At 43.5% G+C, this 26,817-nt stretch overlaps 1 protein-coding gene across 1 annotated transcript in view; it reads left to right on the top strand.

Annotated features, from left to right (window-relative positions):
• Positions 1-2,074: 2,074 nt before the first annotated feature.
• ppp1r14d (protein phosphatase 1 regulatory inhibitor subunit 14D) overlaps positions 2,075-26,817 on the top strand; it is a 56,686-nt gene continuing 31,943 nt past the window's right edge. Inside the window, exons 1-2 of the mRNA XM_059954242.1 lie at positions 2,075-2,215; positions 2,895-3,095. Of these exons, the coding sequence (XP_059810225.1) occupies positions 2,916-3,095 (180 nt within the window). The 5' untranslated portion in view covers positions 2,075-2,215; positions 2,895-2,915. The remainder of the gene's footprint in view (positions 2,216-2,894; positions 3,096-26,817) is intronic.

Raw genomic sequence — 26,817 nt, forward strand, 5'->3', positions numbered from 1 at the left:
AGGTTTGTTAATGTAAAACATAATTTTAAGGAAATACAAGTCAGTGCAGTACTGATGCAGGTTTTCAACCTCAAAATGTTGACCATCCCTCTGTCTCCATAGATACAGTACTGTGCAAAAAGGTGCACATATATATATATATATATCTAGGATCCCTAAAGACTTTTGCGCAATACTGTATATGCCTTGAGCGTTTGGGAGACTGGCGGGATTGATGCAGATCTGCTGAAATCTGTGGAGCTGCAGACATCTCCTGCCTGGTGGGAACACACCAAAGCCATCACAGTTGGGGTCTGGGCTGAGCTGAGCAGAGCTACGGACACTGAGCAGACTCACTCACTCACTCACCTAGTCATTGAGGTTAACTGGCCTTTGCTCTTCCTGAGCCTGCTTGCTCTCCCATCTGTTTCTGTGGTTCCCTGCCATGCACTTTCAGTTAATTCCAATTTACAAAATTTAGGTTATACACACCTCACCCTGTTGTAACCTGGGGACTGCCTTTACACCTTTGAGTGTTTGCAGGACCGTTACACAAGACCCAGCCCCTCAGTGTCCTGTGGTAATACAAGTGTAAACTGCAGTCAAGTGTATGTACCTGGGAACATCCCATAGATCTGAGAATCCTGTATTACATAGCTATTTGGTATGAACATTGACAAGGACCAGTGCATCCTCCTTCAACAAAAGGGTGGTGAATCCAGGAAATTCATTGCCACTGAGGACGGTGAAAGATAAGTCAAATAAAGATTGATAGGCTCTTGATTGATAAAGAGGTTAAGGGTTATGGAGAGAAGGCAGGAGAATGGGGCTGAGAAAAATTTGGTACAAATGATATACTACAGGGATCAATACTGGAATCTAAATGGTTCCAATTTATGAAAATGAGTTTGCTGGAGGCTTGGAGTATCATTCCAAAGTTCACTGATGAAACAAAGGTACATTGGAAAATAGCTCTATAAAGGACCTATGGGGCTCCAAAGGTATATGGGTAATTTAATAAATGAGCATAGATGTGGCAGGTGGAATATAATGTAGGAAACTGAGACCTTATCTAATGTTCTCTGTTACGTTCTCTTGTATAAATAATGTTATTACATTGGGAAAGAGTTCTGAAATATTTCATATACCCATACCCGCAATGAGTAGCTTGTCTATGATGATGCCTGGGCTACATTTGCTGAATTTTAAAGAAGTGAGCAAGACCTGAAAGAAGTGGAGCAAACTCGATGGGTTGAATGGCCTAATTATTCCTCTATGTCTTATGGAAACATATAAGATTCCGAGTATTCATAATTGTATGGATTTGAAGAGGATGTTTTTCCCCTGTGAGAAAATCTAGAACTATTTAAGATTGAAATAAGATGAAATACTTCTTTCTCAGAGAGCTGTGAAACTTTGCAACTCTCTTCCTCTAAGGCTTAAGGAAGCAGCTGAAGAGTCTTTGAATACTTTTAAGGCAAAGGTAAATATTTGATAAGTAAAGGAGGTGAAAAGTTATAGTGGTTAGATGGGAATGTGATCTGAGGCTGTAAATAGATCAGTCAAGATTTCATTAAATGGTGAAGCTGGCTTCAGTGGTCAAATGACCTACTGTTGCCTTTAATTCCTATGTGTAACAAGAGGCAATTGTACTGAGATGCACCCTGTACTGATAGGCTTCACAAGAAAGGACTCCAATCAAAGATCTGAGGTCACTGTCTACCATTGGAGAAGTTTTCTTCACTCATTGAAGCTTTTCACCAACAGCAGACAGTCTCTTCACCAGCAGTAGTACTCTTCTCCAACAGAGGGAACTCTCTTCTTTATGAGGATTTTTTTTCTCTGATTGGAGCTCTCCACCAATAGCAGGACCTTTCTTCACCAATAGAAGCTCTCTGCCTACGAGGAATTCTCTTCACTGATTGGAGATCTCCACGAGCAGCAGGATCTGCCTTCACCAATAGGAATTTTCTTCACAAATAAGAAGCCCTCTCTTCAATTGGGAGCACTCTGATCAGCAGGAGGAGCTCCCTTCAATTGGAGATATAAATGGAAAATGCCGGAGCTTCTCACCAAGCCAAGTAACATCTAGGAGGAGAGTTAGTCTGTTAAGTCAATGTCCTGCCTTTAAAAGGAGCTGCCTTCAGGATTAGGGGGAAATTTTATCATCAGGACAGGTTGACTAATAGGAAGAGCTTTTCTTTTATTCTTTACTCTAAGGAGCCAAGTCAATCAGGTTAAGAATCTGTGGTTTTCTGATGTTTGAAATATCATTATTCTAATGTAATTCTATCTATACTGATGTTATAGTAAATAATGAAAAAATGGGATATTCCTATTGTAGAGCTACAGCTTAAATATTGCATTTTGTTTCACAGCCTCATGACAGTAGTAACAATGACCTACTTTCAAATCATTCTTTTAACACTGTAAAACGATTGAAAACTGAAATAGCTAATAAAATTTAACTCTATCCCAAAATCCGGGATATGAGGATAATAGAATACAAAGTAGATTTTAAAGGGCATAAAGGGAGAATAAGATGGAGAGAGGGAGACATTTATGGAGGTAATTCCTAAAATGAGGCTGTCATTCAAATTGCTGATCGGTGAACTACCTGATTAGCTCGATGAATCAGTCTATCACGTAGCAACCATCAGTCAGATTATTTTAATCTGTATAGGTTCATTTTCACAATAATCATTGAACCTAACAGCGCTGTGCCTTTGTTTTCCAAGAGTATTGTGTATCCAGATTGTCACACAGACCCTGTTTGTGCGCTGGTGTCTCCCATCTGCCGGTGGAGAGAAGGGGGAGGGGAAAGGAGTGACGGCTCGCACTCCTCTCTATTTCACAGGCAGGCACAGGGCTCCTGCTGCTCTTGAAACCGTCAAGTGTTTTATTGCACTGCTCAGTCAAGACAGGTCACTCTGACGATGGCAGAGCCCAGCACGCAGCCCCGGGTCTACTTCCAGTCCCCGAGTAAGGAAGAAGAGCCTCAGGCACAGAGGAAACTGGGCAAGTTCACCGTCCGATATGACAGGAAAGATCTACAGAGGAGACTGGACATCGAGGAATGGTTGGACTTTCAGCTCCATCAGCTGTATGGATGTGAGGTGAGTGCTCAGCGTGGTTAGTCCTTTACCTTGGCTCAGGCAGGGCCTGCTTGTCGATTCTAAAAGGCTCCTGCCTGTTTATCATTAACTCCTGCTGTGGTTAATACTCTCTGTCCAAGACCGTGGAGAATAAAGCTCCATGTTCTCTCTGCAGCAGGGCTGCAATAGCTGAAGGCACAATTTAAAATGTGAGCTCATAAAATTTTACTTGTGCTACTGTGACAGAAGTGTGAAGGGAAATTGAATCTGAGAGTAGAAATTAATCTGCAAAACTAAAACCAAGATATGAATTTGGAGTGGATTGAGTTTTATTGTGATTACCGAATTTGTCAGGGAAACTCACCGTGGAATTGTGACCTTACAGAAAGTGCTGTGTTTGTGTACCTGAGGCTGTCTGAAGGGCATCTGCTTTTGTCTATGGTGGTATGAGAAAATCAGACTGTGATGGTGGGTATCTAAGTGTGTGCATGTCAATGGGCTCTGCAGGAGTAGGGAAAGCATGAGGAATGTTCAGATGGGTGGGGGGTCTCGGCAGAATGATGACAGTGGATATACAGCAATGGAAAGGTGCATTATGGTGCCTATGGGAATCGACAAGGATGTATGTGTGTGTAAATCAGAGCAAGACCACAGGAAGGTGAAGGTGCTGTGGTATGTGATGTAGGAGTGGCCCTAAGTGTCCTTCAAGGAACATTAAAGCATGTTTCTGAGGGAGGATAGTAGAGGTAAGAGGAGAAGGGAAAGTTGTTCTGCTGAATTGTGAGATCCTGTGAGGGGCGGGGTTGGATATCTCTGAGAGCATGCAGGTCTGCACAGACTAGTGGACACGAAGGATTGATGTTCTCTAAGAATGAGTGAACCTGCTGCAGCATACAATGGAGATGCAAAACTCCAACCCAATATAAGCACCTGGGAAATGTCAAATTTTGATTCTTTTCCCTGGGTGGTCTCTCAGGAATGAAGATAACTTGCTTCCACACCAGTTTTCCTGGTCTTGTCGATGCTGACGTGGGAGCTGCAAATTTTGTCGTGAGCTGGCCAGATGTGCTTGGTAGGACAGGCAGGTGACTTGGGAGAAGGACATTCCTTCCAACATTTTCCGTGGCTTTGGTGTGATTGAGGTGATGCACCATCAGTAACTCACTCTGAGATGTAAAGGCGAGATATCGGCTTTTATTGACTGGAAGAAGGAACAAGCAGTGAGTGACCACCATACTACATCCTGGAGACTGAGGGGCCGGGCTCAGACCTCCATCACCTTTATACCGGGGTCTGTGGGAGGAGCCACAGGAGCAGTCAGCAGGGGGCGTGTCCAGACAGGTATATGTAGTTCACCACACGAGGTTCCTGGACTCAAGTTTGTCGGTTTTATCATGAAGATTGCTACTTCAGTCAGGGTTCAGTGATTCTCATGTGTGTGTGTGTGTGTGTGTGAATGATGCTGCATTCTATTTTTAAGCTTGTTCCATCTTTTTGCCTGTCCACCTGCTAATATCTTTCCATGACAAGACTCAGAATAAAGTGTCTGTTGTGGGAATATATCCAATTAGTACCTCCCTGCTGTAAAGGTTGGCCTGGGAGAGGATATTGATTTTGTTTCGATTATCTTGTCAGTAGATTTAGGATGGTAATATAGCGAGTCTGTGAGAGTGTGATAGGTTGATCATTTGCCAGCATATAGTTGTAGAGTAAAACAGTGCTCTGGTTTGAGCTTTTCACTGTTCATCTAGCTGGCTTGGATTAGAAACTACACAGTGGCAATTTTATTAGCTATTCCCTGTATTCCTGTACGTGATCTTTAATGCTGTAGCCCTGACGCGTTGTGTGTTCAGAGATATTCTTCCGCACATCACTGTTGTAACGCCTGGATGTTTGAGTTATTGTTGTTTTCCATTTTGGCTATTTTCCTCTGACCTCTCTCATTAAAAAGGTGTTCTTGCCCACAAAACTGCTGCTCACTGGATGTTTATTGTTTATCACACAATTCTCTGTAAACTAGAGACCATTGTGTGTGAAAATCCCAGGAGTTTAGCGTTTCTGAGATACCCAAACAACCTTGTCGGACACCAACAATCATTGCATGGTTAAAATCACCTAGATTACATTTCTTCCCCATTCTGATGTTTGGGCTGACCAACAACTGAACCCCTGATCACATCTTCATGCTTTTATGGAGTTGTTGCCACATGATTGGCTGGTTAGACATTTGCATTAACAAGCAGGTGTGCACGATTACCTAATAAAAGTGACCACTGATTGTAGTTTGACCAGATGAAGTGAAATTTGTAGTTCAGAAAATGAAGTTGTCACATCAAGCCTTGTTAATGTAATAATACCTTAGATAGAGGTAGATGTACACAAGCTCTAATATTAATTGGAAACCGTCAGCCAGTAACAACCCATTTCTACCTGGTTAGTCACAAACTGAGAAAGGGATTTGAAATAACTTCAAAGCATTTCAGTACTGTATTCAGTTGGACAGTGATTCTGAATGGATTTAGTTAGATCTGTAAATAGATGCAAAGAGATGTAACCAGGAATGGATTGAATCAATTAGTGTTTGGTAAAGCATTCTAGCAGATGCTGCTTAGTAATTGGATTCAGTCAGACATCAGTTGAGAGTGGATTGAACCAAATGTGTCGGAAAGTATCGAACTGGACACAAACGTGAAATAGGAACAATTAAGCAATTAAGTATGAAGCACAAATGGCTTCTATTGAAATATCCAATTAGGATCAGGTATGGAATATGGCCAATCAAGTGCTGACTAGCAATGTACCCAATATCTCTCACGAGTAGATCCAATCAGTTGACTGTCTACATAACTGTATGAAGACAGTGAATGGGAATGAATATGGCTAAATACAGATTAGGAGCTGGAATGAAATGCATGCGGATTTACACTGATTATTTGCATTTCAGTAACATCCATAACATGTCATTGGGGACCTCCACAGCATGAGAAAAGATGGTGATAGGGATTCGTTAGTTAGAGGAACAGAAAGGAGGTTTTGTGGACAAGAGCAAGAATCCCTGATAGTATGTTGCCTCCCATTTGCCAGGATCCAGGACATCTCAGATCAAGTCCTGGCCTTTAGGAGGTTGATCTGCTGAAGGATGTGGACCATGTAGGTATCAATGACATGGATATGAAGGAAAGATGACGAGGTTCTGCAAAGCCAGTTCATGGAGTTAGGTGCTAGGACAGGACCTCCAGGGTTGTGGTCTCAGGATTACTAAGCATGCCACATGCTAGTGAGGCCAGAAATAGGGAGATCATCCAATTTAACAGCTGCTAAGAAGCTGGTGTCATAGGTTGTTGGATCATTGGGCTCTTCCAGGAAGTACCTGCACAGAAGAGATGGTTTGCACCTGAACTGCAGGGGGCTAATATCCTAGTGGGAAGGTTAAGGGTGAGAGATGAAATGTTTAAAGCCTTAATAGGCTTTGGGAAGTTAATCTGGAGCTCTGGATGAATTCTTGTTAGCTCTACATCGGTTAGGTTGATATGGATTCTTCACTCTGAGGATCATGGGAGCGTGGAACAAGCTGTCAGTGCAAGTGGTGCACGCAAACTCGATTTTAATGTTTAAGGTGGGTACGTGGATGGGAGGGGTACGGAAGGCTATGGTCTGGGTGCAGATTAATAGGAGTAGGCAGTTTAAATGGTTCTGCATAGTCAAGATGTACTAAAGGGTATGTTTCTGTGCTGTACTTTTCTATGACTCTATAAACCCCGACATGTACCAGCAGATCTGCAAGGCTTGGTGAGGTAGTGTTGCAGTAAATTTGGGAATGAGTCAAAGGAGGTCAAACACAAGGAGAACAGGTTAAATGGGGGTGCAGGATGAGATTGGCCTGTGGTGAAATTGTAGAACGGTCCTGAGGATTTCAAATGAGATGTAGAGGGGATACAATGGGACTGATTGCAAACAAAGTAATAGTGGAAGGACCTGAAGACTGAATGTAAAATATGGTTTGAACATGGCCTCTCCATCTTTGGTCATCTCACACAAGGTAAAATCTCTTACTTATTTAACCCTATCACCTCTACTGGGCCATAGACCGTCATCAGCAGCTCTCCGAAGTCCTCTGTCCTGGGCCAGTATTTCAAGTTGTCCCCAGGTGTAGCTCAGCTTTGAAGATCCTTGCTGTACCAGGGATGAGGCCTTTAAAGCTTCTGCTGGCATTTCTGTAGCTCTGGCCTTTTATGAGATTGGTTTGCTGGCCCCATGCCCAATCCTCCTCCTTTCACAGCCAGACTTGTTACCATCCATGCCAGAGTTAATAGTATAAAAGCTCACTTGATAAAAGTGATCAACAAAGCTCAACTCAAAGCATAAATTATGCACGATATTTATATTAAAGAAGTAGCCAAAACGTAGCCACAAAAGTCCATTGTAGTATTATATGGTCATTGTGATGTAGTGACTGGGGTTGTGCAAGTTGGTTCAAGAGCTGAAAGGTTGAAGGGAAGTTGCTGTTCTTGAACCTGGTTGTGTGGGATTTTGGCCTTCTGATTCACCTGCTTGATTGTAGCTGCAGGAAGATGGCATGAGATCTTTGATTAATGTTTCCTTCCTGAGGCAATGCCTGCTGTAGATACTACTGATGGTGCAGAGGGAGGTACCAGTGAACTACTGTTCTCTGCAGTTTCTTATGTTTCTATGCATTTGAATTTCCATAGCAGACTTGTATTCAATCAGTCCAAACCATGGCTCTGCCTTAATAGGCTTCAGGAAGATATCCTGGAGCTTTGGATTAATTCTTCTTAGCTCTACATTGGATACGTTGATCTGAATTCATGTCCATGATAAAGAATGCAATTGTGAGTGAGTTACTCAGGGAATCAGCGAGGGGTTTTGGACCAGCTTTTCACAAAAAAAGTCAGCTCCTGCAGCAACTCACTGAAATTTTCCAAGCATACAAAGCAAGCAAGTGTTGAAATTTGTCTCTGAGCTAATGCCTGATAATGGGGCTATGCCTTGGGATGTGTCAATGTAAGTGGTTACTGTTTTCATGAATGATGTGTCCCTTGGTAAATAAATGATGGGAAAGCTGCTGTTATGTGGTGAATGTACCAGATAGAGTTCACAAATGTGCAAGATGAAAACAAATTATATTGCAGGCAGGTGCTTAACATGATTAGATTAAGAAATTTCATTTAATAGGCTCTCAAAAGAACAATTACCGACACATGATGCTGAGTCTGTCAGGCATTCTAGGGGAAGAGCCTCAGGATCCAAAGTCAGAAGCCTATTTGTTGTTTGCAACTTGCTTTGCTCTATGACAGACGACAAAGAGTCATACAGAAAGGAGGCGAGTCTTATAGCTCAATAAGTTGAGGTTGACCATCAAATATCAATTAAGTACCTGAAAGGAAAGAATTTTCAGCGGCACAGGGGCAGAGTAGAGGGTGGGACTATCTGGACTGTGTTTACACAGAGCTGGTATGGACTGAAAGGGATGAACAGTCTCATCACCTGTCACATAATTATTCTGTGATTCTGTTTCATTGTGACAGAGTGGGGTTGGGGCTGTGGTTAAGTGTGCAATGAAGGTGATCTTTCAAGAAAACCTTAGCCCATTGGCCTTTGTTTTTTAATTGGGCTGTGTATGGGATCATTCCACCAGCAGGGGATATTGATAATTTTGACATTGTCACCCATTATGAGTGACAATGACAGGAGCAGAGGATTTCTTGAGCCTCCCAAGACCCCGTAGTGAAGCTGAGCGAGTACAGCGGCATCAGAGGGAGAATGAAGAGTTGATAGGTGGGCCTGGTCCTAAACACCAGGGCCTCCCAGCTGCTTTCTGCAGCGATGGTGGGAAAGGTATTCCTTGCAGACACATGTAAAAAGAGCATGTGAGTGTTTTGTTGGAATTTACTTGAGGTTTGAAAACTCTGTGGTTCACTTCCCAAACTTTGGCAGCGCCCCGCGTTCTTTGCAACTTACAGCTCATTGTGGTCAGACTACCATGGTCACTGCTAACTCTGCAGCACTGTGGATGCATCTAATGGAGACTGACTTGAGCCTCAGGACCAGCAGCAGGCTGTTTCCTGATACTTGTGGATGTGCAGAGAGAGTCAGCAGAGGAGAGGAGCTCACAGGAAGCCAAACCCGCCAGTGGCCTGGACACCAGCGTCTCTGAAAGACTCAGTGACATGCTAATGGTGGTACCTACCTGTAGCCAACTGGACCATGAGCTGTCATCTGCTGGACATGGTGGCCGTGCTTTGCCAGTGGCCATCAAGGTTACCTGCATCCTTAACTTCCATCCCTTGGGGTCATCTGGGATTGTACCAATGTCTCTCGAGATCCCACAGTCTCTCTGAGATCCTACTAGTGCACAAGGCAGGTGGCAAATGGCCAATTTGATAGTGTTTGCTATGAGTCCCATAAGAGAAGGTGACCTAGAGATTGAATGGGCTCATTGCTCTCATACCTCCTCTGCCTGTCTCAGGAGTGATTGTCAACTATAGGGCTTCCACTGCTTCACGTGCAGTAGGTCTATGACACAGGACATTGCCATTGAAGCTAATATCCTGCTTTGCCTTAGCCTTCATGTTCACCCTTGCTGATGTACACCTGGCTAGCTGTCTGGAAACATGGGACATACTAATAACGAAGGCTGATAACAATAATCGGGAAACCAACTGAGGAGATTCAATACCGACCAGCTAAAGCTTCATATTCATCAACAAACATCTCACTGACCTTGTCAGCTTCAGGCCGAGCCTTCCATTTCTGGACTTACCTGGAGCCCTCCTTCAAATTTGCAACAGCCAGGTTCTCCAAAATGGTGGATGTCGACTGCCCACTGCACAGAACTGAGTAGCACCAAGAACTGGAGACAAGTCCAAAGGGTAGAGCCCATTCAGTTGAGAAAGAGCAGAGAAAGTAGTGTTGCTGGATGGAATGTCCCCAGCAATGTAAGGTTCATTAGTCCACACAATCCATACCTTAATGCTAGTTTGACCTTCCCACTTGCATTCTGAACAGGCCTGCAAACAACTGTGCATTATCCACTGATCAGTATCAATCTATTTTGGAAGATCAGTAGTCAGATATAATCCATGCCAGGCAGTGACATCAGCAAATATTTTTTTCTTTATCAGTACAAAGGACTGAATGCTAGCAATTAACTTTGTGCAGATGGAGACCATGCCTCTTCCTATAACGGGGTAATTTCTGTGTCCTTAGCGGAGGTGGAGGGGAACTGCTCAGATTTGGTTTAGGGCGGGCAAGTTACTTTTAGCCAGTGTCCTCTGGTCTTGGATCCTGTGGGGCCTCTGTCCTCAGGACCCCTGCAGTACCTTACTCAGCCACCAGGACACTAGGTAGCATGTGTGTTGCTAAGGCCATCATGATGGCAAGAAATGGGAGTGCGCCAATTTGTATTTTTCCTTGTCATCGGCATCCCTGTCATGGTCTTCTTGCACTCCCCTGCTGTCAGTGAGCTGAAGATGCATGAAGTGATGAGCAGCCAGAGACGGTGAATCCTGCTGCAGATGAGGTTCACAGGGTGAAAGCCATTAGTGGAGACCTGTGTTCATTCATGTTGCAGGATGACATTTGGTACCAGCTTGAACATCACTGACCTGAATCATACATTGTGCAACACACTCAAAACACTGGAGGAGCTCACTTCAGTGTGAATGTCCATGATTCTTTAAAAATAATTGGCTCCAAAGACAGAGAGAGAACAAGGACATAATTTATTTTTAAGGGTGAATCTTCTCATGGTCTTGAATGCACTGATAATGAAAGCAGACTTAAGATCAACTTTTGAAATTAGCTTCAGAGGAAGACTGGAAAAGAAAATTTTGCAAGAAGTGGGGAAATAGGAGAGATTGGACAGCCTTTTTCAAAGAGCTAGCAGTGACATAATGGGCTGAATTGCCTTCTATGATGTTAATTAAAACAACAAAATTGCTAAACACATTGCAATAGCTTGCTATGCTAAAAATTATTAGATGGTTTAACTCCTGGTTTAATCTCTCTTCAATCAAACTGAATGGAAAACTATCCCACAATGTCCTTGATAAAGGGCCATCGTCCACTGCCATCCTTTCCATATCCACTCACGCTGGGGCAAGCTGCTCAAGTAAGGCTGGTCTGCTCTTTATGGGCCTGTACTAAACATTGTAAATGAGGAGGACCATCACATTCCCTTTCTTCCATGATCCACTGTTCTTTCCTATCAAATTCTTTCTTCTTCACCTCTTTACCTCTTCCACCTATCATGCCACAGCTTCTTATTTCATCCTCCCCCCCCCCTCCACCCTTCCAGCAGCTGTCATTTTTCACCTGCCAGTCTGTACTCCTTCCCCTCACCCAGCATCTTGTTCTTCCTTCTTTCCTCTTTCTTTCCAGTCCTGATGATGGGTCTCAGACCAAGTTGTCAACAATTTAATTCTCTCAACAGATGCTGCCTGACCTGTTGAGTTCCTAAATGTTATTGAGAAAAGAGCAAGTGTGTTCTTCTTGAGTCCTGGGTAAAACTGAAGCTCAACTCAACTCAATCACAGGCATTCCCAGAGTTAGGCAAGGTTCCTTTTCTAATCTTCCTCCTGACACATTCATCCCTTCCCACTAACCTCTCTCCCGGCACTTATCCCTGCAGGCAGCCAAAGTCCTACACCTGCCAATTTACCTCCTCCCTCACCTCAATCCAGGGCCCCAAACAGTCCTTCAAAGTGAGGCAACTTCTCACCTGCAGATCAGCTGGGGTATTTACTGAGCTCTTTATGTGGCCTTCTCTACATTGGTGAGACTCATCAGTAATTGGGGGAACGTGTCATTGAGCGCCGCCAAAAATGACACCTCCCGGTGCCCAACATTTTAATTCTGATTACCATTCCTGTTCGAACATGTCGGTCCGTGGCCTCCTCTTGTGCCGCGTTGAGAACGCCCTCGAGGTGGAGGAGCTACACCTTATACACCGTCTGGATAACCTCCAACTTGATGCCATGAATATCAATTTCTCATTCTGGTTTTTAAAAAAAATCCCTTTCCATTCCCTCTTCTTCTATTCCTCACTCTGACCTCTTACCTCTTCTCACCTGCCTATCATCTCCCCCTGGTTCCCCTCCTACTTCCCTTTCTCCTATGGTCCACTCTCCTCTCCAGCCTTGGCCTTTCTCACCCACCTGGCTTCACCTATCACTGTCTAGCTATTCCTCTTACCCCCCCCCCCCCGACCTTTTTAATCTGGTGTCTTCATCCTACCCTTTTAGTCCTGAAAAGGGTCTCGGCCTGAAATCTCAGCCCTTTGCTCATTTCCATGGATGCTGCCTGACCTGCTGAGTTCCTCCAGCATGTTGTCTGTGCGTTCCTCTCCTGAGAATTGCCTGTAAGACAATTTCTCCATTAGTCAGAAAAGCCTCTTTTCTATTACAAGCCATTCCATATTGTTCTAAGTACAATTCTTATAATTCTTTTAATTTATTGATTAATATTACACATAATTAAATTAATGGAATATGTAGTGTATCAAGTTATTAATAAAGAACACAGATGATTTTATATTTATTATTACAAGCTTGAAAATGCTTTAAATTGCCTAAAGTTGGATATCCGTAAGTCAAGTCATTCATAATGCAAGGACTCTTGAGCTATGCCATGGATTGCCACTTTAGTTCAAAGTACATATACTGTATGTCACCATATACAACCCCGAGATTCATTTTCTTGCAGGCGTACTTAATAAATTCATACTAGAATAATATCCGTAACACAATCAATGAAAGACCACACCAATTTGGGAGTTCAACCTGTGTGCAAAAGACAACAAACTGGGAAAATGCAAAAAGGAAGAAATGATAATAGTAAATAAATAAGCAATAAATATTGGGAACAGGAGGTGAAGAGTCCTTGAAAGTGAATCCATAGGTTGTGGGAACATTTCAATGATGGGGCATGTGATATTGAGTGACGTTATCTTCTTTGGTTCAAGAGCCTGGTGGTTGAGGGGTAATAACTGTTCCTGAACCTGGTGGTGTGAGTCCTGAGGCTCCTGTACCTTCTTCCTGATGGCAGCAGTGAGAAGAGAGTATGGTCTGGGTGGTGGGGGGGTCCCTGATGGTGGATGCTGCTTTCCTGCAACAATGCATCGTGTAGATGTGCTCAATGGTGGGGAGGGTTTTATCCATGATTGACTGCCGTATTCACTACTTTTTGTAGTATTTTCTGTTCAAGGACATTGGTGATTCCATACCAGGCTGTGATGCAGCCAGTCAATAGGCCCTCCACCACTCATCTTTTCCAAGGGACAGAAAAAAACCAAGGAAGGAGCTGCATCTCCCTCTTATTTTCATCCCATTCCCTCCCTCTCTTATGTTCATCCCAATCCCCCACCCTCTGACGTTCATCCCATTCCCTCACCCTCTGACGTTCATCCCATTCCCTCACCCTCTGACGTTCATCCCATTCCCTCACCCTCTGACGTTCATCCCATTCCCTCACTCTCTTACGTTCATCCCATTCCCTCACCCTCTGACGTTCATCCCATTCCCTCACCCTCTGACGTTCATCCTATTCCCTCACTCTCTTACGTTCATCCCAATCCCCCACCCTCTTATGTTCATCCCAATCCCCCACCCTCTTATGTTCATCCCATTCCCTCACCCTCTGACGTTCATCCCATTCCCTCATCCTCTTATGTTCATCCCATTCCCTCACCCTCTGACGTTCATCCCATTCCCTCACCCTCTTACATTCATCCCATTCCTTACTCTCTTACGTTCATCCCATTCCCTCACCCTCTGACGTTCATCCCATTCCCTCACCCTCTTATGTTCATCCCAATCCCCCACCCTCTTACGTTCATCCCATTCCCTCACCCTCTGACGTTCATCCCATTCCCTCACCCTCTGACGTTCATCCCATTCCCTCACCCTCTTATGTTCATCCCAATCCCCCACCCTCTTACGTTCATCCCATTCCCTCATCCTCTTATGTTCATCCCATTCCCTCACCCTCTGACGTTCATCCCATTCCCTCACCCTCTTACATTCATCCCATTCCTTACTCTCTTACGTTCATCCCATTCCCTCACCCTCTGACGTTCATCCCATTCCCTCACCCTCTTATGTTCATCCCAATCCCCCACCCTCTTACGTTCATCCCATTCCCTCACCCTCTGACGTTCATCCCATTCCCTCACCCTCTGACGTTCATCCCATTCCCTCACCCTCTTATGTTCATCCCAATCCCCCACCCTCTTACGTTCATCCCATTCCCTCACCCTCTGACGTTCATCCCATTCCCTCACTCTCTTACGTTCATCCCATTCCCTCACTCTCTTACGTTCATCCCATTCCCTCACTCTCTTATGTTCATCCCATTCCCTCACTCTCTTATGTTCATCCCATTCCCTCACTCTCTTATGTTCATCCCATTCCCTCACTCTCTTATGTTCATCCCATTCCCTCACTCTCTTATGTTCATCCCATTCCCTCACTCTCTTACGTTCATCCCATTCCCTCACCCTCTTATGTCAGAACTTCTGAAGGTTGGATCATAACAAGAAGCAATCCATTTTCTTCTTCTATTAATGAAAAATGCTTTACCTGTGATGACAAACAAGAGAAAATCTGCAGATGCTAGAAATCAAAGTACTACACACAAAATATTGGATGAACTCAGCAGGCCAGGCAGCATCTATGGATAAGAATAAATGTTGCATGAGGTTACATAATATAGAAACTAATGACTTGTTGGGCCCATCCAGTCTGACCTCTTTGTAGAGAGTGTGGTTGACTGTGAGGTGCTCCCTAAGATGGCCTAGGAGCATTCGGTTCTGATGAAGAGTCTCGGCTGAAGCGTCGACTGGCCCCTTTGCTACTGCAGAGTGTGGCTAACTATTAAGTGCTCCCCAAAATAGCCCAGCAAACATTCAGTCCAAGGGCTGTTACAGATGGGCATGAAATTCTGGTCTTATCAGTGGCACACTTATCCCGCAAATGATTAATTTCAGTGACTGGAGACCCACAACTCTGATTAAGAGAGCTTTGGATAAAGAATGATTAAATAATTTCAGTCCCAGATGGCTAGTACCTTACCCTGCTGCCAGACATTTCAGACAGACTAACCTCTCAGCATCTCTTCTGTCCATGGAGGGGAAGAAGCATATTGTTTATGTTACCGAACTGCAATCCCAGACTTTTGGACTATTGGTCCAGTGACATGGAGTCCCAATTTCCCAATGCAGCCACAAAGGGTTAACTACATAAATTTGCAATGAGGACTAGGATGGTGACTGCATAAAACTTTTGATTTATTAATATCTTTTAGGGAAATAATTTGCCACAGGACCTCAAAAACTAGTGCTGCAGCGTGTTTGTCTTCTAATTAGCAGACAGGAGTAGAGCGGCACACCACCCTTCCGCGTGCCTGAGTGCAAATGCCAGTCAGGAAGGCACTCACCACAACCTGGACATTAAATGGATACATTACTGATGTCCACAGGCAATTAAAGGAAATGAGATGACTTCATTCTTCTGAACTCCACTGAGCACTGGCCAACTCCTCTCAATTTTTCCTCACTGCATCATCACTCAGCCTAAGCATAAATCTAGTAAACCTAGATCACACTGCCTTTATGTCAAGTTTTAACAAAAATTTATTCATTTACCAGATGTGGGTGTCGCCAGCTAAGCCAGCATTTATTGCCCATCCCAGGTTGCCCTTGAGAAGGTGGTGACGAGCTGTTTTCTTGAACTGCTGCAGCCCCTGAGGTGCAGGTACACCCTCATGCTGTTAGGGAGGGAATTCTGACCCAGCGACAATAAAGGAACAGCGATATATTTCCAAGTCAGGATGGTGAGTGACTTGGAGGGGGGTTTCCAAGTGGTGGTGTTCTGAGGTACCTGCTGTTCTCATCCTTCTGCATGGAAGTAATCGTGGATCTGGAAGGTGCTGCTTAGGAACTCTGGTGTGTTGTTGCAGTGCATCTTGTAGGTAGCACACACTGCTGCAACTGTTTATCAATGATGGGGGGATTGGATGCTTGTGGAAGGGGTACCAATCAAGTGTGCTGCCTTGTACTGGATGTTGTCAAGCTTCTTGACTGTTGATGGAGTTGCACTCATCCAGGTGAGTGGCGAGTATTCCATTACTCTCTTGGCCTGAGCTTGTAGCTGGTGGACAGACTTTGGGGAGTCAGGAGGTGAGTTACACGGCACAGGATTCCTAGCATTTGACCTGCTCTGGAAGCCATCGTGTTTATATGGCTAGACCAGTTCAGTGTCCTGTCAATGGTAACCCCCAGGATGTTGATAGTAGGCGATTCAGTGATGGTGGTGCCACTGAATCCAAGGGATGTTGGTTCGAGCCTCCCTTGTTGGAGATGGTCATTGCCTGGCACTTGCATGGCTCGAATGGTACTTACCACTTGTCAGCCCAAGCCTGGATATTGTCCAGGTCCTGCTGGATTTTTAGTGCGATCTGCTTCACTATCTGGGAGCCATGAATGTATATACTCTGCTCCTCAGGCATGGAACACAGCACATCAGCTTCCAGGTGTGGCGTCTCAAGTCCTGTGCAATTGCAACTAGACTTCCCAACTGCTGCACTACAACCACCTCACAATAAAAGCCAATTAGCCATCAGGCTTCCCAATAGTTTGTTGAATTGGCACATAACTTGTGTTTTCTGTATGGGAAAGCACATCCCTCTGAACTCTTACATTTACTGGTTTCATCATTTGAAATATGTTCCTAATTTTCAATTCTTCCCATAGTATGCTCCATGCACCTAGGAGTTTGTATATGATTTAAAGACATCCCAGTCGTCCATTAAATTTACTTTCCCATAGGTTACCAGTGGCAACCAACTTGGATGTGATACCCTCAGAATGTCATCAGAGTCATTAATATAAATTGTATATCACTGGTGGTATAGCACCGATCCACTGCCAAAATAAAAGAGCATCTTTATTTCTACACTTTACTGTTTGGTTGTTGGATAGCCTCCAACTTGTTGGATTTTGTGAATAAGACATATGAGTGTTTTACGTGCTTAACAAAAGCCACAGCACTTTACTTCCATTAGGAACAAAACCAAAAGCAGTTGCCTTACACTGATGTCGTTATGTCAGACATTGTCTCTTAAAATGAACACAACTCAGTGTTGGTGTTTGTGAATTAGAACAGTTTCAATATGTGTCATGTGTTATCCATTAACCCATTACATTATCCCACACAGGCCACTCCCACCCCAGAATTCACAAAAACAGCCTGGCTCGGGTCCTACATGCCTTGGTTGGAGTAACAGCAGGTGCCTCTGGCTTGACCAAGGGTGTGCTGACACACACATGGTCATGCTGTGATGCAGAGGGTATGGCACTGGGACCATCCCGATCTTGATGGGCCAGGTTAAGGGGATTTACAGAAATACATTCAGGTTTACATAGACTCATTGAATCATTGAACAGTATAGAACAGAAACAGCCCCTTTGGCCCATCTAGCCTGTGCCAAACCATTTAAACTGCCTACTCCCATCAGTCTGCACCAGGACCAAACCCTCCATATCCCTACCACCCATGTACCCATCCAACCTTCTCAACTGTCAAAATTGATCTCACGTGCACTACTTGTGCTGGCAGCTCATTCCATTTTCTCATGTCCTTCTGACTGGAGAAGTTTCCCTTCATGTTCCCCTTAAACTTTTCACCTTTCACCCTTAACCCATGACCTCTAGTTGTAGCCCCACCCAACCTCAGTGGGAAAGGCCTGCTTGCATTTACCAAACCTATCTCCCTCATAATTTTGTACAGCTCTATCAAATCTCTCCTCAATCTTACCCTTCCTATCTACAATAAAAGTCTTTTTGCCTCATTCCAAAAAATGAGAATTGGGCCAACGCAAAGGAGCCTAAGAGGGGGCTTAAGGGGTGTTGATGTACATCATGGTGAGCAAAAGCGAATGAGGTAGTACGTAGGTCAACTGGACCCAAGAGTGCTCTATGCCATGATGGGAGGTGTAAAAGAATTGAGTTTTCTGAAGAGGGTGGAACGCTGCTGAGACGCTGACCTGGTGGTGGCATCAGGGATAAAATCACCCCATACACCAACTCAGCAGGACCCATGGGAGATGATCGTACCAATATACGTCCATCAGGGAGGCCCTCAGAGCAGTGAAACTGCAGGTGATACACTGTGGTGCAATGCAATTTAATGCCGAGGTTCTGGGCCATTGCAGCGCAGAGGTCTGAGGTGAATTGGGGACCGTGGTCAGAAGTAATTATAGATGGCATGCTGAACCGAGCAACCCAGGGGTTGATGAACACCAGTAGCCACGGTTAACTCTAAGAGAAGACCAACAGGGTCCACATTGATGTGGTCAAACCGTCACTCAGCAGCCTCAAAAGGTGCCGATGGTGCCCGAATGTGATGATTAATTTTCGCCTGCTGACACACAACACCGGCTGCATACCAACCTCGCATGTCCTTTCTAAGCTGTGCCACATAAACTTTAAAGAACCCAATTTCTGTGCAGCCGTCCTGCCGGATGCAAGAGGCCATGGATGGAGTTAAAAACAATACTCCACCAGTCTGTAGGCACTATAGCACGAGGGCAACCAGTTGAGACATTACGTAGGAGAGAAACTCCTGCATCCCTGACCTTGACATCTGTCCTGCTGTCCTGCAGGTTTGAACCTCTGGGTTGGTAGCTTGGTTGGCTGCCATGCCGGCATAGTCAGCCCCGTGTATGGCATCAATGGTGGGCCGTGAGAGGCAAACAGCCACAGCATTATTTTTCCCTTCGATGTGTATCAGTCGTGAATGTAGGCCAGGTAGCATTGCTGTCGTGCAGACCAAGGGTCTGACGCTTTGGCCATCGTGGGCACGAGGAGTTTGTGGCCAATGACCGCTGTGAAACGCCAACCCTCCAGAAGAAAGTGAAAATGGTGGTCAGATAGAGATCGAGAAGCTCTCAATCAAATGTGCTGTACTTTTCAGCCCAACAGCGTGTCCAGAAACTCAAATAGGGTTATTACAGCAGTTTTGGGAATGTCCTCAGTGCACATAGGCACCTGATGGTAGCCCTTGATTAAGTCCTCTTTAGCATACTCAGCCTTCATGCTGGTGAGTTTTTCTGAGTCCAGTCTATGCGCACGGGCATGGACCAGCAAGCAAGTTGTGGAAACATGGTGCTGGACTGCATGCTTTGTGACTCTAGCGGAAAATGCTGGCTTGGTGAGGTTTAGAAATTTGCCTGGCAGGCAAGTGAATTCTCATATTGTGGTGCATGAACTAGACAAGGGGAACTTATTGGGGGTACAGGGTATTGATCTAAAGTCCTTTGCGTCCACAAGCAGCAGTTCTTAAAATCTACTACCAATCCTTTGGGATGCGCAGGGAGTCTGCATCTAACAACTTCAGCAAGGACAGAGACCCACGTGTAGTGTCATCCACTGAAGCAGTGCATCACACATTGTGTCCCATAAGTCTGGATCCCGTTGCCATGGGCAGCCTCCAGTGTGGGCCCCTCACTCTCTGCCTTAGAATCAATGGACAATGCTGGCAGCAAACTCGCTTGAGCAATTTTGCCACACAGGAAGCATTGCACTGGAAGGGTGTCCATAATGACTAAAAGATGACTCTGGCAACTGGAACCCACAGTGTCCACAGACCTCTGATGCCCCGATGTCCTGGCACTGTCAAAGCTTGAGAAAACCATGCTGCTCCCAAAAGTCTGGCATCTTTAAAGTGACTGTATTAGTCGACATTGAGTAACTCTGGAATCATCCGAGAGCGTCATTGTCACCAATGCAGGATTCTGTGAATAAAACATACAAAAGTCATTTTATGTGCTTAAAAAAAGCTGCAGCACTTTGTTTCCTTTACAATCAAACCAAAAGCAGTCACCTTGCACTGACATCAGTACGTAAGACACAATCTCTTAAAGTGAAAACAACAGCTCAATGAAAGTGTTTGTGAATTAAGTAGAACAGTTTCTATTTTGAACAGTATGTGTCATCTGTCACCCATTACATTACCCTACAAACCCATACAATAATATTATTGTGCTATGTTGAGCCATTTAGTCTGTGAAACAGCATTTCATTTATGAAACAATTCATCAAAATACATTGAAAGTCAGAAGACACTAGAATCATGAATTTCTCCATGATTACAGTCTAAAAAAAAATTCTCCTAGATTTGACAAACCTTTTTCCTGTGCCCTTATCAGTGTTGTGGTTAGCAAATTGGCATGTTAGAACTTCCTTATTGCTGTTTTTCAGCAGCTTTACCATAACTGATCCACAGCGTCTTTGTTGTTTGGACTTGCTGAAGGCAGAGGGTAGTTGGTCATCAATGAGATGTATTCTGATGGAGGTTTGTGAGTAGTGGCATTCCGCAGGGATTCAAATTGTTTGTGATTTATATTGATGACTTGGATGAAGACGTGGATGGGTGGGCTGGTAAGTTCACCAGTGATACAAAGATTGGTGATGTTGTGAATGGTGTAGAAGATTTTCTAAAGAGAGATCAGTTTCAGATATGGACAGAGAAGTGGTAGATGGAGTTTAAACTAGCGAAGTGTGAAGGGTGGTACTTTGGGAGTTTAAATGTAAAGGGGCAGTATACAGTTAATGGCAAGACCCTTAAGAGGGATCTTGGAGTCCAAGACCACAGCACCTTGAAAGTGGCTGCACAGGTTGTTAGACTGGTAAAGAAGGCACATAACGTGCTTGTCTTTATTAATTAAGGCAATGAGTTCAAAAGTTGAGAAGTTATGTTGCAGTTTTATAAGGTTATGTTTAGGCTGTATCTGGAATATTGCAATCAATTCTGCTCACCCTATTACAGGAAGGATATGGAGGCTTCAGAGAGGGTGCAGAAGAGGTCTACCAGGATGCTGCCTAGAGTAGAGTTCAAAGTAAATTTATTTTCAAAGTATATACATATCAGATTCATTTTCTTGCAGACATTCACAATAAATACTAAGAAACACAACAGAATTAATGAAAAACCGCACATGACAAAGACAGGCAAACAACTAATGTCAAAGGGCAACAAACTGTGCAAATACAAGAAAGAAAATAATAAAAATAAACAAATAAACAATAAAAATCAAGAACAATTTGTAAAATCCTTAAAAGTGAATCCACAGCTTGTGGAATCAGATCAGTTTTGGGGTGAGCGAAGTTATCCCCTCTGCATTTAAGCTGAGAAGGGGTAGATTCAAAGGCGATATGTGGGGCAAGATTTTCTTTAACGCAGAGAGTGAGGGGTACCTGGAATGTGCTGCCACAGCTGGGTGGTGATGGTATATGATAGAGCAATCAAAAGACTCTTGAAAGCACTTGCAGAAAGAAGAGAATATGGATTTTGTGTAGGTGGAAGGGATTAGTTTAGTTAGACATTTAATTAGTTTATTTAGTTTAGCACAACATCGTGGGCTGAAGAACCTGTTCTTTTACTGCTAACAGTTTCTAATGTACGTAGATAAGAAATTATTGAGCATGTCTACACGGAATGTTGTAGCAGGAAAGCTGCATCCATCATCAGGGACCCCAGCCACCTAGGCCATGCTTTCTTTTGGCTGCTGCCATCGGGAAGAAGGTATAGGAGGCTCCGGACTCAAATCACCAGGCTCAACCATCAGGTCTTGAACCAGTGGCTCAACTTCACTCACCCCTTCACTGAACTGTTCCCACAACCTATGGACTTACTTTCAACGGCTCTTCATCTTATGTCCTTGATATTTATAGCTTATCTATTTATTTATTATTTACTTTTGTATTTCCACATTTTGTTCACTTTTGCACATTGGTTGTTCGTCCATCTGGTTCAGAGCAGTATGCCCACAACAAAATGAACAAAAGGATTGTATATGGTGACACTACCGTGCAAAAGTCCTCAGTGCATATATATAGCTGGGGTGCCTGAGACTTTTGCACAATACTGTAGTAATTTTATGTATTGCACTGTACTGTTGTCATTTAAAAGAAAAACAGATTTTGTGACCTATGTGATTGATGATAAACCTGATTCTGATCTGGGTCTCTATTGTGGAGTGGGAATGGAGCAGGGAGAGGGGAATCACGGTTGGGAAAAGGGGAAGGGAGAGGAGAGGGAGCAGGAAGCACCAAAGAGACATTCTGTAATGATCAATAAACCAATTCTTTGGAACCAAATATCCTTGCCTTAATCACTCAGGACTGGGTGTGTCTGCCACATCCCTGCTCCTGGCACTCCTTCTCTTCCACCTGTCCCACACCCCTCCCACGGCACACACTCTCACCATTCCTAACATCCTTTGCTCTCTCCAGATTTACAAACTCACTCTCTGCTGCACATTCACAAGTGCAGTACTGTGCGAATGTCTTAGGCACCCTAGTACATATGCTTAAGACTTTTACACTGCACTGTGTATGCACATTTTTTTATTATCACATGTACCAAGATACAGTGAAAAGCTTGCCTTGTATACTGTTAAACAGATCAAATCACTTCACAGTGCATGAGCATGAGGCACAACAGTCACAATGCAGAATAAAGTGTAAAAGCTCCTGAGAAAATGCTGTACTGTAGCGGTGTGCTACACGCAGCGCTAAAATTACGACACGGAGTCGGTAACTGCAGTCGAAGTAAAAAACTTTATTCGAAAACTTCAGCCTCACTTTTAAGCCTCCCTCAACCGGCCCCCCATGGCGCAGAGGCTCCAAAGCTCTGTGCTCGCAAACCCCCGTAGGCTATCTAATTGTGAGTCGGTTCAGATGCGCCAGGAAATGGGTCGCCACGTAACCATTCCATATTCAATACTCTGCATGCAGGAACTGAAGTCAAGTTTTCCTTCTATCTTGAATGGACTTTTAGCATTTACTTCTTTCAACTAGAATTCTGGGCGCTTTCAAAACTCACAATTAATTCATCACCCACTCCATTTATGATCCAAATATTATTGTTGATTATTTTCTGTCATTTAAGTACTTTAAATTCCTCACTTTTATTGTGTGCCCTGTTGTTTTTGTTTTGTTTATTTTGTCTTCTGCTTTGTGGAAGGAAAATCCAAATGACTAAGATAATTTCTCAGCCATTTAGTCATTCCGCATTATATCCTTTCTCTTCAGGGAGCCAAGCTAACTTTAGCTGCTTTCTTCATTTACGTACATTATAGAAGCTTGTCAGTTTCTTTTTAATATTTCTGCAACTCAATTATCTTCTTCCTCATTGTAATTTTCTTACGATTTGTTACTTCTTCCATTAAACTCCCTAAATCATTAGGCAATACTATACCTCTAAATTTTAATTAAATTCTATCTCTATCTTTAAGGTTTGTTCCGGATCATTCATTTTTCAACCAGAGTTATTTTGTTTCTCAAAGGAGCAATGCATGTTAAACATAGCAAAATATTTTTGTGTCTGCTATTGCCCATTTACCAGCATTTGATTTAATTGCCTTCATTATCTCCAAGCCGTCTCTCATTCATGCATTTATAACTTTATTTAAGAGTAATTTCATATTTAAACGTTGTTCTCAAAAATAGTACTATCAGTCTTCACTGGGGAATATCTGATGTGAGATTTTTAATTAACTCTGCCTTAGTACATAAAGTTTCAAAAAAATGTTCTCGCCTCCATGACGTGTAGCTCCAGGAAACAGTCCCAAGTTCATCCTCCCAGTTATTTTCAACAATTTGATTTGAGGTCTTAATTAAGATGATTCTTAACCCCTTACTTCCCAAGAGGTACAATGTCACAGAGACATACATCATGGAGAAAGACCCTTTGGTCCAGCTCATCTATGCCAACCATCGAGCTAGTGCCAGTGGCTTGCATTAGTCCTGTATCGCCATAAATTTTTCCTATTCATGCACCTCTCCAGATGTATTTTAAATGTTTTAATTGTACCCATCTCCATCGCTTCCTCTGGCAGCTTCTTCCATATACCTACCCTCCCTGTGGAAGATCTAGCCTTCCTGTCTTCTTTTAGATTTTTCCCCTCTCGCCTTCAACCTATTAATCCTAACACTTGTTTCTCTTTTGAGAAAGCTTATGTCTCCTATCAACTGATCCATCTTATTGGCTGCTCCTCCAGGTTATGGGAGTAGAAGATTCCATTTGGAAATCCTGGGCTAGGTGCAACCATGATTCCCCTCTAGCTGCCTGGCCTGTTGAGAGTTTCCAGCACTGTCTAATTTTATTGAAGGCAATGATGACTTTGCATATTCTGCGCTGTCAAACCAAAGGAGCTAAGAGCAAGGCTGCTAAATGTAGAACAATTAAAAGCACTGATATTAGAGAGGCCAAAACAATGAAGATCTGTGCCACCAGCAAGGGTCACAGTCCAATGAAAGAACAAAAATTATAACTGAAGATCTACCTCCGTTTGGGAATCCAGTGGAAATAATTAGTCAGACATATAAACCCTTGGATTCCAATCAGATGAGTAAACCCATACTAGTGTTGACTCTGATGTTCCTGAGTCCCTGCCTCCCTTCCTACTGTGAAGTGATTTCAGCAGGACTCAAAGTCTCTCTGCTATATCTATGCTCACTGCCAAATTGTTTGGTTAGTTTACTCTAGGACTGATAAACTTTACTGTCGGGGCATTGAGTTCAGAATAGTCATAGAAGGTCAGAGGCTAATCCCATAAAAGATCTGCCTTTTATGATGATCTGTTTATTGTCTAAAGCTACACTTGAGTTTACGTGGTTCCCATACCCCTCAATGTGGTCTGAAATTCCCTCTTTCTAACCCTATTTGGTCTAATATTTTGCTGCTATTCTCTAATGCACATTAGTCACGACTGCTTAAGAGCGGAGCTGTCTGATGCTATTTAAAACTGTCGCCCAACATTGTAATCATCGTGCTGTTGCACAGTCCTCATCACCGCTTTGTCACATTGTGTGCTTGAAGTGTATCAAGATGACGCACATTGGATTGTGTTACCCCTCTGTGACGCTGCCTCAATATTGCTTCAGCTCATCGGATTATAAAATTACAGAGACGTACACCGGCCTTGCCAGCCCACCTCATCCATGCTGACAGTTGTATTTATCATTGCCAATCCCATTTTTCCAGATCCCTTTATGCCTTTCCTGTCTATATACCTTTACAAAGATGGCACTGGTGATACATGATGGCATGTTGCAGGCAGCTCACGAAATCTCTAGATATACCTTTAAACATCATAATTGTATCTGTTTGTCCTACCCCCACTGATAGATCATTCCAGATAAGAAACATCCCCATGGGGGGGGGGGGGGCTGGAAAAAATCTGTGTTAAAAATCTCTGAGACAAAAAGTAATTCTTTTAATTGTGGGATGTAGACTTACATAGCTAGGACCATGGTCATCTCCATCCCTAACTGCCTTTGAGAAGGAGGCAGTGAGCACTCGCCTTGAAGCACTATAATCCTTTTAATACTTTTGCTCTCACAGTACTGGCGGATTTAAACACAGTGTTATGAAGGAATGAAGCTGTATTTCTGAATCAGGAAGATGTAAGGCTTGCAGGGGTACCTGTAGGTGGTGGCGATCCCATGCACACGCTGTTCTTGTACCTGTTGCTGGAGAGGTTATGCCTTTAGTAGATGTTGTGGCAGCAGCCCCATGACTAACCACAGTACGTGTTGTAGATGCTGCATACCACAGCCACTGTGTGCCAGTGGTGGAGGCAGTTAATATTTAGGGTCAGAGCATCTTATGGGCTGCCCTCTCCTGGACGATGTTGAGTTTTTTTGAATATTGTTGTTCTGCATCTAGCCAAATGTAGTTGTGCGTCAGTGTATTCTTGACTTGTGCCTGTGAAGGCAGGAAAGCATTGGGTCATTAGAAGGTGAGCCACTTGTTGCAGGATACCCAGACTCTGGGCTGTATTTTGGTTTAGTACTTATGTGCCTGATGCAGTTGAGTTTCTGACCAGTGGGGATCCCTGGGATTCTGGAGGATTCCCAGTGGTAAAAGCCATTGCATGTTGAGGCTAGGTGGTTAGATAGTTACTGGAAATGTTGTTGGCTGGCTGTTCTGTGGCATTTAAGGACATAAGAAAAAGAAGCAGGAGTGGCCCATTTTGTGCCTCCTGTCTGTTTTGTTTTTCAATATCATGGCTGCATATTTTGCCTGCACTAACCCCACATCACATGATTTATTTTAACATCCAAAAGTCAACCTCTTTCTTAAATCTATTCAGTGACTGAGCTTCCACTTGAGTAGATAATCCACTATTTTCTGCATGTTAATTTATTTTCATCTCAGTTCTGAATGGCTGCTCTTTAGTTTGAGTCTCTAACCCTATTTCTAGCTAAATTCGATAACAATATGTCCTCAGATAGAGAGACCCCTTAGCAGGGCTCTTCATTTCAGTAAGGTGTCTTTATTCTTAGGTTCAAATACTTTTTCAATAAAGTCCAGCATGCCTCTTGCTTCATCTGTACATTAATTTTTAGAGGTTCCTGAGCTCAAATTTCTCATATTTTTTCTTGCTACTAATGACTCCATGCCTGAATGCTGTCTAGGTTTTCACAGATTCAGGTAAGGGCTGCTTTATTTTATGAAGAGAAGCAAACAGAATTCAAAATTTTACAGTCATCACCAAACATCTGACTTACGGCAGAAGGAAGATGGAAATGGTTGAGCTTAGGACACTGCTATGCTCGGATGTCCTGAATGATTGAAATCTGGTAATTACAACTGCTTTCTTCTGCATGAGGTATGACTGTAACCACTGGAGTGCTGTCCCCTTTGTTTTTGCGTGAATG

The sequence above is a fragment of the Hypanus sabinus genome, chromosome 2, assembly GCF_030144855.1.
Source record: "Hypanus sabinus isolate sHypSab1 chromosome 2, sHypSab1.hap1, whole genome shotgun sequence".
In the NCBI taxonomy this organism is placed as follows: domain Eukaryota; kingdom Metazoa; phylum Chordata; class Chondrichthyes; order Myliobatiformes; family Dasyatidae; genus Hypanus; species Hypanus sabinus.